Genomic DNA, 18,402 nt, shown 5'->3' on the forward strand with positions numbered 1-18,402 from the left:
AATAAATTGGCAAATAGTATAAAATATACTGACATTACTTCTTATCTTGACGTAATGGTCAAATTGTTGTTTCCTATGTCTTATTTAGTTCCATACTAATCAGGGTTCGAGGATATATATCGGATATATATCCGATATATATCAAGCCGGTTTTAATGATATATATCAACTTTTAAAATTTGTTACTGTATTTGTACTTTTTGACATAAGATTTTTATTTTTTTAGTTCAATTTGCCGTATTTCAAAGAAATTTTATGTTTTTGCTTTATTTATCTGATTTTAAGTTTTAAAAACATGTTTATGTAACACTTATGCAATAGTATTCATGAATCTATATATATAAAAATGAAACCCGTTTCGCGTTGTCACGGCATCACGTGTGAACGGCTGAACCGATTTCGATAATTCTTTTTTTTAAATGTTTGTGGAAGTCCAAGGATGGTTCTTACGGAAAAAAATATTAAGAAAATCTCTACGCTAAGGCGGTACGAAGTTCGCCGGGTCAGCTAGTAATACAATAAAATAATAGTATGGCTTTCATACAAAATTGATATATATCAAAGTTGATAAATATCCGATATATTAAGTGCGATATCAAAGCGTTTTGGCGATATACTAAATCAAAAAGGGCTACAAATTCACTACCTCACCATATGCATTATAATTCGGACTTTGCAGATAATGGTGCAGACATCGCCAATCTTTTTGCAAAACACTTTTCGTCTGTCTATAACAAACCTTCCACACACACGTATATACCTAGTTTTCCCGAGTCATCTAGAAGTGTTTCCTCTATTATATTGTCATTGAAGGAAGTAACTTCAGCTCTTGACGCCATAGATGTTACTAAGGGTGCTGGGCCGGACGGAGTACCACCGATATTTATCAAGCAGTGTAAGACTGTTTTGGCGATCCCTCTTTGTATATTATACAATAAAAGCCTAAATACAGGTACTTTTCCCGAGTTGTGGAAAATTGCTAAAATAGTACCCATTTTTAAGTCAGGAGACAAAACTGATATAACTAACTACCGACCTATCAGCATACTCAGTTGTTTCGCAAAAATATTCGAAAGTTTAGTTTACAAATATGCATATTTTCATTTAAAACCAATAATTAGTACAAAACAACATGGCTTCGTAGGCGGTCGTTCCACTTCCACTAATCTTCTAACTTATGTTCATGACCTTAACATGGCCTTTAATAGACATGTGCAAGTAGATTCAGTCTATATTGACTTCGCTAAAGCCTTTGACAAGGTAGACCATCGCATTCTTTGTTTGAAGGCTCATCACGTTGGAATTCATGGTGTTCTCCTCCGGTGGCTAGTATCTTATCTGTCGCGGCGTACACAGTTGGTAGCAGTGCATGGCTATGATTCAATCCCGTATAATTCCACCTCTGGGATTCCACAGGGTTCAAATTTAGGACCCCTTTTATTCATAGTATTTATTAATGACCTAATCGATTCCATGACATCAAATTGTATAGCCTATGCAGATGATATTAAAATATATCGTGAAGTGGTGTGTGTGGATGATGCTATGATTTTGCAGGACGATGTTGATAGGGTACAGAACTGGTGTGTGTATAATGGCATGTCTCTGAACATCTCAAAATGTTGCCTTGTAACTTTTACAAAAAAAAAGAACTCCGCTAAAACTCGTGAGGGCGCCAACACTTACTTTTGTATCGAAAATTAGTATGAGCAGCTGCGCACGCGGTTGCCCGTTGCAGGCTCTATGCAACCACACTATTTTAAACCGTGGTCCATAAGCATACACTGCAGTGTAGACGTTCTATACAGGATCTAGCTATACTGTATAAGATTGTTAACAATCATTATGATGCCATGGATTTATTGAGCCATTTATCACTTAAGACGAGCGGTAGTAAGAGAAGGTTGAAATTATTCTGTATTCCTGTTTGCAGCAACAATGTAGCATATAATATCCCTCTGTCTCGAATGTGCAGATTATATAATGATAATGCCACCAATTTAGATATATGTTTTCAAAATTTTACTCATTTAAAAAATCAATTGAATTATGCATTAAGTAAGTAAACGTAGCCACTGATATTTAACCTGTTCAAGCTCCATATCTTAATTATCTTCTATCTTCTATATATATAAAAATGAAACCCGTTTCGCGTTGTCACGGCATCACGTGTGAACGGCTGAACCGATTTCGATAATTCTTTTTTTTAAATGTTTGTGGAAGTCCAAGGATGGTTCTTACGGAAAAAAATATTACGAAAATCTCTACGCTAAGGCGGTACGAAGTTCGCCGGGTCAGCTAGTTCTTATATAAATGTTGTGTGCAACATTCATAGGAATATAATTTAAATGTGAAACCTAGTTAAGTTATCATTGTAATTTTATTGAATTGTATTCTGTGGTTGTGCCTTTAAATAAATAAATAAATAAATAAATGAGATGGGAAACTGCACTCTCTTGAATTCTCTTGAATTTGATGGTGTTAGGGGAATCCTAGGAATGAATACAGACTTTCCAATGGAATCTCCTCATCAATATTGCGAAATTGCGAGTTGCAATGCAATGTTACGTTTTCACTTGTTATTTTATTGTTATCTGACCTTGATTTTTCAAACACGTGTCAAAATAAAAAAAATAATTTAAATCAAAAGTACTAAGGAATATTTCATTTTTATCAACTTAGAAACAAGCACAGATCACAGANTTTTTACTCATTTAAAAAAATCAATTGAATTATGCATTAAGTAAGTAAACGTAGCCACTGATATTTAACCTGTTCAAGCTCCATATCTTAATTATTCTTATATAAATGTTGTGTGCAACATTCATAGGAATATAATTTAAATGTGAAACCTAGTTATCATTGTAATTTTATTGAATTGTATTCTGTGGTTGTGCCTATAAATAAATAAATAAATAAATATATCATAAATATCCGATATTTTGATATTTATAATAAATATCGGATATTTTCGAACCCTGATACTAATTAAGCCAAACACTAAAGATGAATCAATAGCAAGAAAAGATGATTGGTCCAGTCTAAGTATTGAAATTCAATTACAAATGTGAATCTATTCTTGTATACAGGGTGTTTCTTGTAAGGTGTCAAGCCGAAGGCAGGTGATAGGTGAGGACTAGACCTATCGATTTCACCCCCATGTATGTTCTACGATTTTTCGTAGTTTAGAAGTTATCGTTAATTTTGTGATTTTTTCAAATTTCAGGACCTAGTGGCTTAATTTTTTTTTTATCTTTTTTTTGGGTTGACTTTTCTCAGATTTCTTTTTTTTGACAGATTCCCTATTAGTTGCAGATATTTGAAAAAAATAATCACCTTCCTATCTTTGATGCAAGATACAAAATTTTTGCTAGCAACATAAAAAATATGCTTTTAGCAGAACATTCTAAAATTTTCAACTGAAATGTATGAGAAAAAAAAAGAATTTCCATAGGTCCAAAATAATTTTAAAAACTGCGCAGTTTTCTAAACTTTCATAATAACACAAAAAAACATGTACTTAATAGGCCATTATTTTCTGTAATCACTCCACTAAAGTGGTAAGTCGGAGATTCCGTTACATGTTTTTGACTTTCTTAGGACTAACTAATATTTGCAATCCCCTAAGTTTACGTTATGTAGAACACATTTAGAGACAATAACTGAAAAGATTTTTTTTATCCACAACGTGGAAGCTCTTGCTCTTCATGTGGTATACAAAAGGGAATATGAAAATTTTGATGATTTACCACATTAGAATGCAAGAAGCTTTTGTAAATTTACGAATAATTGTTTTGCGTCGTTGTCGAATGTGCATTCAGGTACTTTTTGGTGACACCAACATGGAAAGCGTCAAATTCCAGCAGGATAACGCACCTTGTCACAAACGATGGCTTGGTTTAGTGACAATAACATCGAGCTGCTTGAATGGTCTGCCCAGTCACCAGACCTGAACCCCATCGAGCATTTGTGGGGTCTATTGAAGGGCAAGGTCCGGCGCCATTGAATAAAAACAAAAGAAGACCTAAAACGTCGCTTGCGGGAAGAGTGGAACGCTTTAACATGTGACGATTGTAATAAATTAGTACAATCTTTACCAAAAATAACTTCTGCAGTAATTAAGGCAAAGGGTGGTCCAACAAAGTATTAATTTTTTGTTGTTAATAAACAATATAAAACTGTCAAAAACTGTTTTGATTCAGACACATGTATAATTCCTTCAAAATTAATAAATATCATGGGTGCTCAATACTTTTGGCCAAGGCTGTACATGGGGGTGAAATCGATAGGTCTAGTCCTCACCTATCACCTGCCTTCGGCTTGACACCTTACAAGAAACACCCTGTATAAATCAAGTTTTGAACAATGTTTAGATCCGTCCATAGACTAGTCGCGCAGTCACTCATCAATTGTGTGTCATTTTACTGATAGGTACCAGAAGGGTTAAATCTTAATAAGTTAAAACTTGATAATAATTAAACACAAATTATAATGCATTGAAATAGTAAAATACAATCGTAGAAAATTTTTGGTCAAAAATAGCATGTTTCACAACTGCATAAGATTTGGCTTGATGTGCCGACGTCCGTTAGAAAGTAACGTAAATAAAAACACGTTATTTTATCGATTTGATTGACCCTATAAAATAGCCCATTGATGATGGTAATACCACCCCATAAACCATATAACTGCAAGGCTAATTTGGGAATGTCATTATATTTTAGGAAGTAGTGGGTATTTTCAAGGCGCGTAAAGTAAGGCGCTGGGGTTTTGTGGAAGACGCAGTAATTGGACCGGTTTTGAAATTGTACCAGTGGGTTTATATTTATATGGATAAAATGAATAAGCATGGCATATTATGGTTCTAATAATTTACTCTGTAACTTTCACTGGCTAAACCCGAAATCTTTTTTATTTAATAATAGAATTACAGACATAAATCTGCCTTTTGGTCCCATGGGTTTTTCGTTAGGGCAACACGAAGTTGTGGATTTTTATGCCAACTTTAAAGTTTCTTGAAAGTTCGTCGTTTTTCAGACACTAGAAATATTTATTGGAATTAAAGCCAAAAATGTATTTGGAAAAAAAATCATCAAGTAGGTATCTTTCCAAATAAAAAAGACTAGTTACAGATCGTCAAATCTTGCTCTTAATTTACATGTCTCACAATTGGTTGTGTGCGTCCATGTATTAATTAATGAATATAACGCGTGCTTATGGCAAAAAACCTCACTTTTTTTGGTAATTTCAATCTAATAATAAACCGAGGGATCTCCCCTGGCTGCAAGTTTTCGCCATTGTTTTGTTCTCACGGTGCCAACGCAAAAGATTATAACATTCGTGCTTGGAAGACGTTGTAAACAAGTTTTGCCTTACTGGTTTTGTTTGACATCAGATATGTAGTTGTATTTTGATGCGGTAGAGTTCGTTGGAATAATGCGTTTACGTCAAAAACCTGTCAAACGATTCTTTCTTTAGTATCCCGAAGCATTAGTAGGGTTAAAATAACACTGGGACGTGTTTAAGACCTTTTTAAAGTACTACTTACAAAATGAATGGTCGGTTAAATAACCGACAACAAAAAGAGAAGGTCCTCAATTCTCAATACGTGAAACAATAGGTACAATTTGTGAATAAATAATTGAAGATAGTATAAAAAGCTATAACAATTTCCCTAAAGCGTCATGATGTTGCTACGTTCGTTCTAATCTTGGCCAGTTCTGTCCCGCTATTTTTATGATCGGCACGTGGGCGGTTTGACCGGCGCTTGTACCGATGTTTCCCATCGATGGCCAAAGTTTGTTAAGACGGGTTATTCTCGATTTGCCACAAAGATGATTCGTCACGAAAAATATAATTTGAATATTCGTCATATTTGTATTAGTTGTAGCAAATTATTTTGGAGTATTGCCATGTTTATGACAATTTTACTTTCAATGTATGGAACTACAAGTGTGACGAATCGACTTGGTGCAAATCGACAATAACCCGTTCAGACTACGGGTAAATAAGGGAAACACTATGGCATCTTCTGTAGTTGTAATAAATGCTATTTTTCAACAGAAAATGATACTCTGATGTGCAGTCGACTGGTCATGCAAGCTCTGCATCTACCCAAAAATCGAGTGCAACAAATATTTCCTGTTTTGTTTCACTATTAGTATCAATTCACAAGATCGAAACCGCACGTTTTCGTTTACGGCATGACATATTATGTGCATCTCAAAAAAGTAACTAGTGTATTTTTTGTTCCAATCATATTGCATGTTGGGAACGTGTTTCGCCGCTTTATGAATGCGCGCCCACATTAATACGAGGAAAATCGCGATCTGTACAGTTATGAATACACTCAAGCACTCTATGACGATGCAATAAGGTCGAATGTTAAAAGATTGTTTAGTTCTTGACTGTACGCGCAGACCACTGTCTAGACCTAGAAGCCGGTAAGAGTTAATGTTGATTGTTGCCGACAGAAATTAAAACAAAGTAGCAAAGTTAGTTGTTTCTACGACGTGCATTTAATTGGAATCACGCGCAGATTCATTCTAATTGGTTTTTAATATTGGTTTAATTTGATTATTTATCAAATATTGTTGTGTATCATAGTTATTCATAGCTCTACATCAAGTTAGCAAACATTGCCGTAGTTGCGATGAAAAGTGCGCTTTTACTTTAACTTACAAAGTAACGTTTTTGACCTCTTATTAATAGTCAGGCAATTATAATAAAAAACTAAATAAAATAAATAAATAGAAGCTGAAATGCTCATTGACTTAAGACTTTTATGAATATTTTATTTCTACCAGGAAATAATACAAGCAAACTCTTTCTATTGTAGGAATAAATACAATTATAAAAGCGTCTAATGCTTAGCCTTTATGTGCATCTACACTTATGTAGGAGATACTTGGAAACGTAAATGGCAAGTCACATATTTATTCCACACTTCCCACGCGTAACACAGTGTTTATCAATAAGCAGATAACATAACATATAAGTATTAACTACATCAGTATTCATACAAAGCTACGTTAATATCACTAGCACAGATCACACACACTCGTAGGATTCAGAAGAACTAATAACAATGCGCTAATTTTCAACCGACTTCAAAAAAGGAGGAGGTTCTCAATTCGACCCGTATGTTTTTTTTTTTTCTATGTTTGTTACGCGATAACTCCGCCAATTATGAACCGATTTGAACAAATCTTTTTTCGGCGTATAGGTAATACCTCAAGGGTGGTCCCATTTAAATTTAATAATAAAAAAACAACCCCCAAGGGTGGAAAATTGGGGATGAACTTTTTTATACGCAATATCTCCGCCGATTATAAACCAATTTGAACGATTATTTTTTTGTTGAATAGGTATTATCAAAAGGGTGGTTTCATGCGAATTTGAAGAAAATATTTCACCCCCAAGGGTGGAAAATTGGGGATGAACTTTTTTATACGCAATATCTCCGCCGATTATGAACCAATTTTTTTTGGTGTCAGTGTACTGCCTACCTTCAGTGGTAACATCAAGGTAATAATTAGTTAACTAAAAAGCAAGAAATAAGTAAAATTTTATAAAAAAAAATAAAACCGACTCCAAAAAACCTACACTAAAACGTAGAAAAATAATACTAAATTGTCAATTTTAAGTGAAAGTGACGCAACTACTAAATCTTAAAAAAGGCACGGATGACGGCTCAAGATAAACACTGTGGCATTAATGCTGTCACAGTTGTAGTAGCTGGTGAATATACCATTTTATAATTCTCAATTTTGTCTAACATGAGTTTTGTCAAAAACTTAACCGAATAGTAGTCGAATAACAGTTCTAACAGCACTTCCTTATTGCATTGGTCATGTATTCTGCCCTTGCGTAACCATGAGGAAAATTCGTGTGTTTAATAAACCGGTCGACCGCAATGAAAGTGTCTCTGATACGCAACTGCTTACCGTTGAATCTTAACCAACTTCTCTGGCATCTGTTAAATTTCTATTTAAATAGACATACCAGTAGTCTGTCACGAAAACAACAGTTTTTGACTTACTGCTTCGTTTAAATAAACCAAAATCATTACATAAAGTTGAAAGGCTAAAATTCGACATGGAAGTAGATTAAATAAATAATAATAAAAAGTAATTTCAACTTGACCATCATTTTGCAGCTGTAGTTTAAACCCGTCAATTTTCCAAAACGTTATTTCAATGTGGGAACTACGTAGCGCACGCGTCATCGAAGGTTACGCTCGTGACACCGAGACGCGGGCCGATTCGGAATAACCAAACGCAAATATTACGGTCTCCATGTAAACAATGACGGCCTGATCGTTTACTATTTACTAACAGTTATGGAAGCTGATGATCTGAGCCAACAATGGCCGAAGTGAAAGTCAGGTGTTACAAGTGAGCTACAGCTGCACTTCTATGTAACATCTTGAGAAATATAGGCATAGAGAAGTTATCTTGTTCTTAAGATATCAAAGATATTACAACAACAATTTAACTCAGTCTTTACCTGAGGTATGGGAGCGGCACGGGAGGGGTGACTTTGACATAATATGACGTGATATAGCACGTTTGACGTTACAAAAACTCTCCCATGGCACAGACTGACTGAGTTAAGATAGACCTATAATTTTGAACATAACTGAAAATGTGATCGCTGAATTTATACTAAAACATCAAATGACCTTAAACAACAACAGTCAAGTCATTCTACCGCAAGTGTGTCTGTTGACGGTCGATAGCGGTAGCGCTGCAATAATTAAGATAATACTCTGACATTATGGGTCAGCCAATCTGTCCGTGAGACCGTGATGATTCAGAAGAGTTTAATATTTTGCGGAATGTAAAACACTCATTTTTAATGTAATACATTACCCCCTTTCTAATAAAAATTACACGTTTGTTGAACACTGTTTTAAAGTGTTTCCATACTAAACGTCACTTTAAAACACTGTTCAACGGCGTGTAATTTTTATTAGTAAAAGGGTAAGTATAAGGGTGTGTCCTTGTAAATCCTCTTATTCTGATTACACTAATTAATTATCATTATACAAGAATAGCCAAAACAGTAGGTAAAGCCGCTGGGATGCCCAGTGAAAAGCCAAAACGTGTTTTGTCCGTTTAGGGTCACTTGCCAATAATGTTCTCGGCATTATGGTAATCGTATGCAAGAATCATCAAAGGTTATTTCCCGGGATTTTAGGCATTCGTTATTAATAAATTCAAAAGGTGTGTCAGTGATAAGACGAACATAAATTGATTTATTAAATTATACATTATTTTGTTTCTTTCACATTTTATTACTAAAACGTTTTTTGTCCTTTGTTTTTTATGATTATCTTCTGATCGAAGTAGCTTTTGCTTTTTAGGATTAATAATATGGTAAAAATGGTCCTGAAACGTTCAAGTTTCGGATTTGTTCTGTAGTTTTTTCGTGAAAGAGTAACAAACAGCCATCCGCACATACATTTATTGAATAAAAAATGATTAACTATTAGCACACTATTAGTCGTAATTAAATAATTACGAATCGCATTATATGGGAATCCCTATCGACTGCATAGTAAAATTAATGGCTTTTTACGTATTGGGAGTGGATACCCACTACTAACCTGATATGGCCGATACGTATAGTTTTATAGAACGTGTTTGGGTACAACATATCACGTGGCGGTTATTACGTATAATAATAATGTATCCCGTGTAGGTAAATTGACGTAACATAATGACAGACATGATCTGATTATACCGGTCTTTCGGTTGGAAACAAGAACATCGGAACCGGTTTGGTGGTGTCTCAAAATGTTGATATTCATTTTGTTTCCTATACATCTGATGATCTTGAAATGAACGAATCAAAAGAATTTCGACTTTAAAGACATTAAAGTTCAAAGGCAATAAAGGACAATGACCAAAAGTGGTCCAAATGTCCACCACTAATGAGACCTATACAGTGTGAGTCACGTTAAAGTGTACATATGAAAATAGATGAAACTAGACCTATTTTTATCGACAAAAAAGAGGTCAAAATTTTTTTGAGATTTTTTTTTAATTTTTTATAGAATTTTTTTTCTTCAGTTTACTTATTGTAAAGAAAACGTAATAACTTTTAAACTAAGCGGTATATCCTGATAAAATAAAAACAGTAATAATGCTAAATAACAGGCGATACTAAAAAAAATACATAAAATACACAAAAAAGGCCAACAAATAATAAAAAATGATACTTTTTAAAAAAAATCTGCTTAAAAATTCGTGTTTTTTTGGTTATTTGATAAATTTCTCCAAAAAATGCCCCTATAACAGGTGGTTTTTATTACTTTGTATTATTCTCTATCGTATTATCTTTGTAAAACCAAAAATCGCATGTCTCTATCCCTATCACAACATTTGCTATGATCGTTTGAACAAAGGCCTGCCACAACATTATTCTCCGCTACAGGTAGAGACAATTTTAATTTTAACTAAAATGCTTATTTTACTTCGAAATCTTTTGTTTTTATTTGAAATCTAACTTGTCTTTATCAAAATTACAAATCTAGAGCCATTTTCAGTTTTGTTGTTAACGAAGCGTTGAATGGCGCGCCCGGAGAGGCTTAGTTCAAACGATCATTGCAAACGTTGTGATAGGGATAGAGACATGCGATTTTTTGTTTTACGAAGGTAATACGATAGAGAATAATACAAAGTAATAAAAACTACCAGTTATAGGGGGATTTTTTGGAGAAATTTAACAAATAACCAAAAAAACACGAATTTTTAAGCAGATTTTTTTCAAAAAGTATCATTTTTTATTATTTGTTGGCCTTTTTTGTGTATTTTATGTATTTTTTTAGTATTGCCTGTTATTTAGCATTATTACTGTTTTTATTTTATCAGGATATACCGCTTAGTTTAAAAGTTATTACGTTTTCTTTACAATAAGTAATCTGAAGAAAAAAAAATCTATAAAAAAATAAAAAAAAATCTCAAAAAATTTTTGACCTCTTTTTTGTCGATAAAAATAGGTCTAGTTTCATCTATTTTCATATGTACACTTTAACGTGACTCACACTGTATTGGCTTATAGTCCATTAAATAGAGATTAACTTTCAGTATGGGACGAAAGAAAAATAAGCTGTCAGTAAAAAGTTATGACCGTATGAAAAATTGTAGTAGTTTACGCGCTAATCTCAGGAACTACTGGTCCGATTTGAAAAATTATTTTTGTTATGGTTATCCCATTTATCAAGGATGGTTTTAGGTTATATGTATAACATCACCCTACAACCAATAGAGGCGGAGCAGCGACCACCCGACCATAATTCCAATATTGTTGTCTTTCTTCTGAGCTTTTTTTTTTTTCTTTTAGCGAGTATCTAACACGGAACACTAAACGACATGACATAACATGCATAGATTAGTCCAAAATTGCGATGGATAGAATGATATCAAGAACATTTTTCGGATGAAAAGGTAAAAAACATGACTTTTCATTCAGTCATAACTTTTTACTGACAGCATCTGACTGATAGCATATTTTTGATTGCGGTTTGGTTATAATGAATCAGTATTTAGTAGACTATTTTACTATATAGGTCTCGTTAGTGGTGGACATTTGGACCACACTCCATACATTTTTGGTCATTGTCCTTAGTATTTGAAAAAAAAAAACAACATGATATTTTGTGCGTTTTTCCAGGTTCAGTTTGGCAGTTGGCGTTGAGATTTTTGTTTTAAATTTGACTTTTTTTTTTCAATTGTAAGAGGAAAATGTTACCTAATAAACTACTAATCTTCATGTAAACCATTTAAACTTACTCATGGTCTTCTTGTATGTAACAAAGCCTAAATACAGTTTTTCCTGTTAAAACTGAACCCCATAACTACTAGCTAAAAAAATAGATACGACATAAACTTTGGAATTTATAAGACTAACATTATAAATGAAACTACTAATTTATAAAATTTTGAATTTATTAATGATGCCCGTTTATACACGATTCGGTAGCAAAACCGCAAAATATGTTTTTGCTAATAAATATTATTATTACCACATAATCTCGTTTTTATCATGTGAAGGCAGAACATCAATGCTTAAATTTGTGGATACTATAAATTGTACCTTATATCCTTTGTCTACTTTGTTACTATTAAATTCACTCGCCTATTTGTCGTGGCTTTCGAGTTTTTTTAACACCCACAAACCACAAGCAACTTGTCAAACTTTTATTTTATATTTTAAGAATTACCGATTGATTTTTTCATTTTCGAACGGCATAATTTCCATTTTTGAACAAGATAATATGACATACCTAACGAATGCGGGTTGCATCGGTCGGGGTCGACAACCCGAGCTCTATGTAAATAAACTAGAAGCGGAACTAGATCGTTGAAAAATAGTTCGAAAGAGACGAGATGTTTCTGCAGGAGTCCTAATAGCGAGACCAAATATAAGTTCTAATGGGAGAATACTGCGAATGTATGGTTTATTGGAGATAGGTCATGATTTGAGTGTCACTGACGCCACCAGCGCAAATTGGACACACTCAAAAGACAATAGGCACAAACAATGCCTTTTTTTATAATGGAATAAAACAATTAACTGATTTACGTTACACCTTAACTAAGCTGATAGCTTTCCGCGTGAGCTCCCGCGGCCATTTGCATTACAGTTTTTGTAATAATTAATGGCGCACGCAAAAGAAATCTGAAAGTAAGTGCTCATCAATTATTTGTCGCTATCCGTAATTTAATCAGTGGTCCAACGAACTAAAAACTGTCTTACTAAAAACGTTGTTTTATGAGTTGTGTCACTTTGTCGTAAAACTTTCGAAGTTTTATTTTTCATCTAAATTTACATTTAATTTTTTCATCTGTATACAATTAAAAAAAAAAAGATTCGTCATCAACTCTTAAGGCAACAAGAACAATACACACTAACTACGTTGGTGAGCGAAGCAAGTGCATAAAAACTGAGAAACAGGAAAATTGCGAGGAAGTGTCGATGAAAACGCTGTCTGTGACGCTTTAATTGATCTCTGCTTCTCGAGTTCTGTTCATTGGAGCCGATTCCGAGATTCTTTCTCTGTTTTTTTATTCAAAAAACTGTAAAATTGATAGGGCACACATTACCAAGATTAAATAAATAAATAAATTACCGTTAATCCTTCCAATTAAACTAAACTGTATTGCTTGTGTTAGGAGTGGGTCCACCACAACACAATATTCAGTGGACGACAGGGATAAAACTAGCGTTCCATGAAAGTCGACAATATTTCCCTGTAAAATTAAAAAGCCACTTAAGAGTATAAAATTCAAAACCTATGGAAATAATTGTAATCTGTTATCGAAAAGTATAAAATCTTAGCAGATATCAAAATTATGTTTGATCAATTCAGCAACCGGGGTTGATCCCATCTTTTGAATATTCGTCTAAACTTCAGAAGACACAGTAAATAAACTCAGAATCGGGCTCCTTTATGCAGCTTCGGTCATTGGCGCATTGGATACAGCCACCTCAGTATCTAGGACAATGCATCGGCAAAAAATCTACTTCTGCAACAGAAACAGCAGAATGAGCGTCGTGAAAAATAAAAGTTTAATCTGATTTTGAGAAACATTGATATCAGATGCATTATCAAATCAATTTGACATCATAAAGATATAATATGTAGCTGGCATTTCGCTAATACACAGTAGTATTACGATGTAATAAAATGTTTATTATATTGTTTGTATTAAATAAACATGATAAGTGTAAAATCTAATGCGCGTGAAATCCACTAACAACGCAAAGATTAAGTCCACTCAGGCGCATACATAATTTATTTTGCCGATTGCATATCAGTTGTAGTGTCATGTCAAACTGACAAGTGCTTAGTATGGTAAAATGCTAAGTACCCGCTGATTGATATTTCGTGAATATGCTTTTATTTCTCTTTATTATATTTTTATACTAAGCAAGCATCAACTCAAAAAAGCTTATTTTCACGCGTTTATCAATTAATATTCGATTAGGTATATTCTATTCATTTAGTTAGGTCATCGAGCGTCTATTATTGTTTCTGCTCAATAAAAAAAGGTAAATAATCGTAATAATCTTTGGTATATGATCATTAAGTAATTAATTACAAAACGTGTCCACAGAACAGTCATGATTGCGCGTTGTACGAGTTATCCTTTAGTTTATCCTTTGTCCGCGTGCTGCGAGCGCCATAGTAAACACACACTCATTACCGGTCGTAAACTTTGATGTATGTATGACGCTTTGTGTATGATTCGACTCAAATAAACAAAATTACGAATTTACTCACTAATAAAATATTTCGTATTTATTCGTTGACAGTCTATTACCACAATAATTATCAATATTAGTTAATTAATGATGTCATCGATGATATCATTAATTAAGACGTGATAATGCGCTATATTACACAAAGATAAAAAATAAAATGAAATAAATACTTATAATCGCTGGAAGACTCCGTGGTGGTTAAAATATCAGTTGCTGTCTGAAATTATTAACAAATCAATTAAATGTCACAAGTTAATAAAATAAGCTCGCGTTTTGGATAATAACTGTATAAGCCTGTAATCTGCGCAGGAGTCCGTTAATTAGTAATATCGTGATTGTAAACCATCAACCCACTCGCAACTCTGTGTTTCAAGCAAATTACTTCCTCCATAATCTATGTATTATGTTAAATATCTACCATCATGTAGATAACCATTGATTGATTGATGTATTGATTTGTAAAAAATATGTTAGCATTCTGTGTTACAAAGGTAAAATAGATTACGATGCACTGACAAAAATCAACTTTTAATAATATGTATCAGTTTTCACAATCGATTATGCTTTAAGTAACTTATCACTTTTGGATTAAAATTTATAAGAGATCGTCGAGAGTCCTTCTGTAACATATTTTCTTACATAATATAGTAATGCAGTACCTAGCCTATTAAAAAATCGAGACTTAAAATATTGATTGATTAGGTATGTAAAATTCTTGATTCATTTTTTGAAAAGTAGTAGTTGTACCACTTTTGCCAAGTAGGGTTCAAGAATGTCTAAACTTCCGACATTTAATACGTTTTAAATTGATACTGTACTCGCATGCAAATTAATTGTTTTATAATCACTTAATGCGTCTTTAAACAAATAAATATGTAATGCTGTGATTTACATAGAAATATACCGAGTACATACCGACCGAGTGATACGTTCATAGTAATTCCTTATTATACAGCAGTATTCAAACTCATTCCAAGAATGCAATCATCTCTTTAACTACACGATCTAGACTGCATTGCTGTAGCCAAGTAGATTTTATTTATTGGCTGCAGCATTCATATTTATAGCCTGACCAGGAACATAAAAACCCTGGCATAGAGGCGCGTCAATTGCATTTGATAGTGCAACACTGAGTACAGTCGTACCTGTGTTAAATTAATAGGCTAACTTTATGTATCAGGATTCAGGATTACGGGCTAATTTGATATTTTCATAAATTAACGAAAAGATATTATTAAAGGTAACCTGATTTAAATAAATTAAATGAAACCATCAATCGAGCTAGTAGAATTTATTTTATTATTCATCAATAATCAAATTCAGAACTTGAATATTCAACTGCAATGTCTGCTCATGAACGCTTCAAACTCGGTACTTCTTTCTCAATCCCATAAAATTCAACATTAGAAAGTGAAAATTTTTTTTAAAATAGGTAGTTGAAACAAACCACAGCTAATTTTCATAGTGGACTGTACTATACGATAAACATGTCAGTCAATTTGACAACCTTTGTCGGAAACATTATTCAATGAAAATATTGTCCAAACCCTTAGTATTTCTCTTCGACAAATACTTTAACACATTGTGAACCACTTTTCTTTCACGACTATAAAAATATTTTAGCAATTTAATTCATAAAACCAATTGCGCACATTTAAAATAAACTTTGTTTACACTTTGACAGCAATAGACTGACATGCAAGGTGACATGTCAATGAAGTTTTCAGTTACTGTTGCCATTAAAAGAAATTAGTACCATTAGTTTTCCGCAACATGGCGAGGGTTTTTATGTTCCTGGTCAGGCTATAATTTGTAATAACATAGTGAACTACCAAATGGCGATGCCAGATTTTGTATGGAAGGTGGCGTCTTTTTTTTTTCGCGCGGCCGTCGACTAAACCTTGTTGCAATTTCTTACAAAACTTGCAAAAAGCAAATCTAGTATGTAAATCATCAAACTTCTAATGCTCGTAACTCAGTTTAGACTGAGTTTAAAGGTATACATGTCATAGTAAGTTTGGTTTATTACACTATTTTGTAACCAAAAAACATGGTTTGGTCGATGGCCGCGCGAAAAAAAAAAGACGCCAATTTCCGGCATTGTCTTTTAACTTTGCAATAAAAAAAATATTATCACATCACTACAGTGACACATCAAGTGCCGATATTAGCAATTATTTATTACCGATAGTGCTATAAAAGTTCAAGTAATATCTGAAAATTATTTTATTCATATGACGGATTTGTTAACAGGTTTCGCTACGAGTGCGAAGGGCGGTCAGCGGGTTCGATTCCCGGCGTGAACAGCACGCAAGAGAACAAGACGTTCCCCACGATCAAGGTCTGCGGCTACAAGGGCTGCATGGTCATCGTGGTGTCATGTGTCACCAAGGAGGAGCCCTACAAGTGAGTACCGTGCCCTAGCCTACTTAATCATCATCATCATCCATCATAGAATCTTCGTCGCAGAACTGGTAATTAATGAATTGTTGTCACCATATTTTGATCTTTATTGAGTTAATATGAGGTTCAATATATTTACAATATATTTTTCTTTAATGGTGAAAGGGTTATTGGTTTGAAAAGGTCATGATATCATTATTATTTGGCTCATTGACCGTGAGATTGAAGATAGACTGAAGCGACAGTACTGCCATCACTGTCAACCAACTTAAAGCTTTTGCATTTTTATAAACAAAACGGAGCAGCTCTTACCTGTATCTCACCTGATGGAAAGTGATGATCAATGATCTTAAAAGTGAAACATAGTCCCCTCATCAGCTCTTACGGTAGCCAGAGAATAGTTCTCACTGTGTATTCACCATTCTCCCAGGCCGCACCCCCACAACCTGGTGGGGTGAAGCTAGAGAATAGTCCTTACATCAGGTCTCACTTGGGATTTTCTTTCAACTCATTCCTTCTAAGCTATACTCGACGCAAATCTCGTGGCAGGCGGGGCCATAAGTAATTTTTGAAACAGAGATACACACTCGCCTACTTATATTTCATTAATTATTGCGTACTAGTTGACCCGGCGAACTCTGTTCCGCCTTAAAGGCAATAAATAAGCAAATCTTTCCTTATTTGCTCACCGTTTAGACCTACCCTGGACTACGACAAACATTTTAACACCAAAATCAGCTCAATCGGCCCAGCCGTTCTCGAGTTTTAATCACACTAACGAACATCAATTCATTTTTATTTATATAGATAGATAGATAGAGAGATTATAAACAACGCTATGCCTGCCTGCCTGTGTGACATCACCCATAACCAATGTGAGTGCGAGTGAAAATGTGATATGCACTGTTTTATTCTTACACCGCCTGCCACGAGTCTGCGCCGAGTATAGTAATGTAGACTTCGGACGCAGGTTGGCCGTAGTAAGGACAATCTGGTCAGGTGGTTGATTAAATAAAACTCAGGAGGATTTGATGAGTGCTACTGACAACGCCACTCTTGTGGCGGAGTTTTGGGCTGACACTGTGTAGGTTTGTTGTCGACACGAAAAGAAGAAGATAGTAATTACTTCTCCCATCTGTTCTGACTTGTTATTCTCCGTTCCCCAGGCCGCACCCCCACAACCTGGTGGGGCGCGACTGCCAAATGGGCGTGTGCACGGTGAAGGTGCGCACCGAGGGCGACGCCGACGCCTGCCAGGTGCAGTTCAAGAACCTCGGCATCCAGTGCGTCAAGCGCCGCGACATCGCCGACGCGCTGCGCACGCGCCAGGAACTGCGCGTCAACCCCTTCAAGAGTGAGTTTTTTTTATGTGACAGGAGGCAAACGAGCAGACGGATCACCTGATGGTAAGTGATTACCGTAGCCCATAGACACCTGCAGACCCAGGGGCGTTACAGGTGCGTGCCGCTTGTCCCATGATCAACAGCAGCAGGTCGTCTAGTCTCGCGCCAGGTGCAGTTCAAGACCCTCGGCATCCAGTGCTTCAAGCGCCGCGACAACCCCTTCAAGAGTGAGTGCCGCTTGTCCCGTCATCATCAGCAGCAGGTCGTCTAGTCTCGCGCCAGGTGCAGTTCAAGAACCTCTGCATCCAGTGCGTCAAGCGCCGCGACAACCCCTTCAAGAGTGAGTGCCGCTTGTCCCGTCATCATCAGCAGCAGGTCGTCT

The 18,402-nt window shown here is 34.9% G+C and overlaps 1 protein-coding gene across 13 annotated transcripts in view; it reads left to right on the top strand.

Annotated features, from left to right (window-relative positions):
• The window catches only part of Dorsal (embryonic polarity protein dorsal), a 75,831-nt gene that overhangs the window by 37,916 nt on the left and 19,513 nt on the right, over positions 1-18,402 (top strand). For all 13 annotated transcript variants that reach the window (XR_003656273.1, XM_028310476.1, XM_028310505.1 and 10 more), the window contains 2 exons: positions 16,528-16,680; positions 17,844-18,031. Coding sequence is in view for 12 of the 13 variants with exons in the window: in XM_028310476.1 (XP_028166277.1) it covers positions 16,528-16,680; positions 17,844-18,031 (341 nt within the window). In the remaining variant the exon portion in view is untranslated. The remainder of the gene's footprint in view (positions 1-16,527; positions 16,681-17,843; positions 18,032-18,402) is intronic.

This window comes from Ostrinia furnacalis, unplaced genomic scaffold (assembly GCF_004193835.3).
Source record: "Ostrinia furnacalis isolate ACB-3 unplaced genomic scaffold, ASM419383v2 OfSCF0216, whole genome shotgun sequence".
In the NCBI taxonomy this organism is placed as follows: Eukaryota; Metazoa; Arthropoda; class Insecta; order Lepidoptera; family Crambidae; genus Ostrinia; species Ostrinia furnacalis.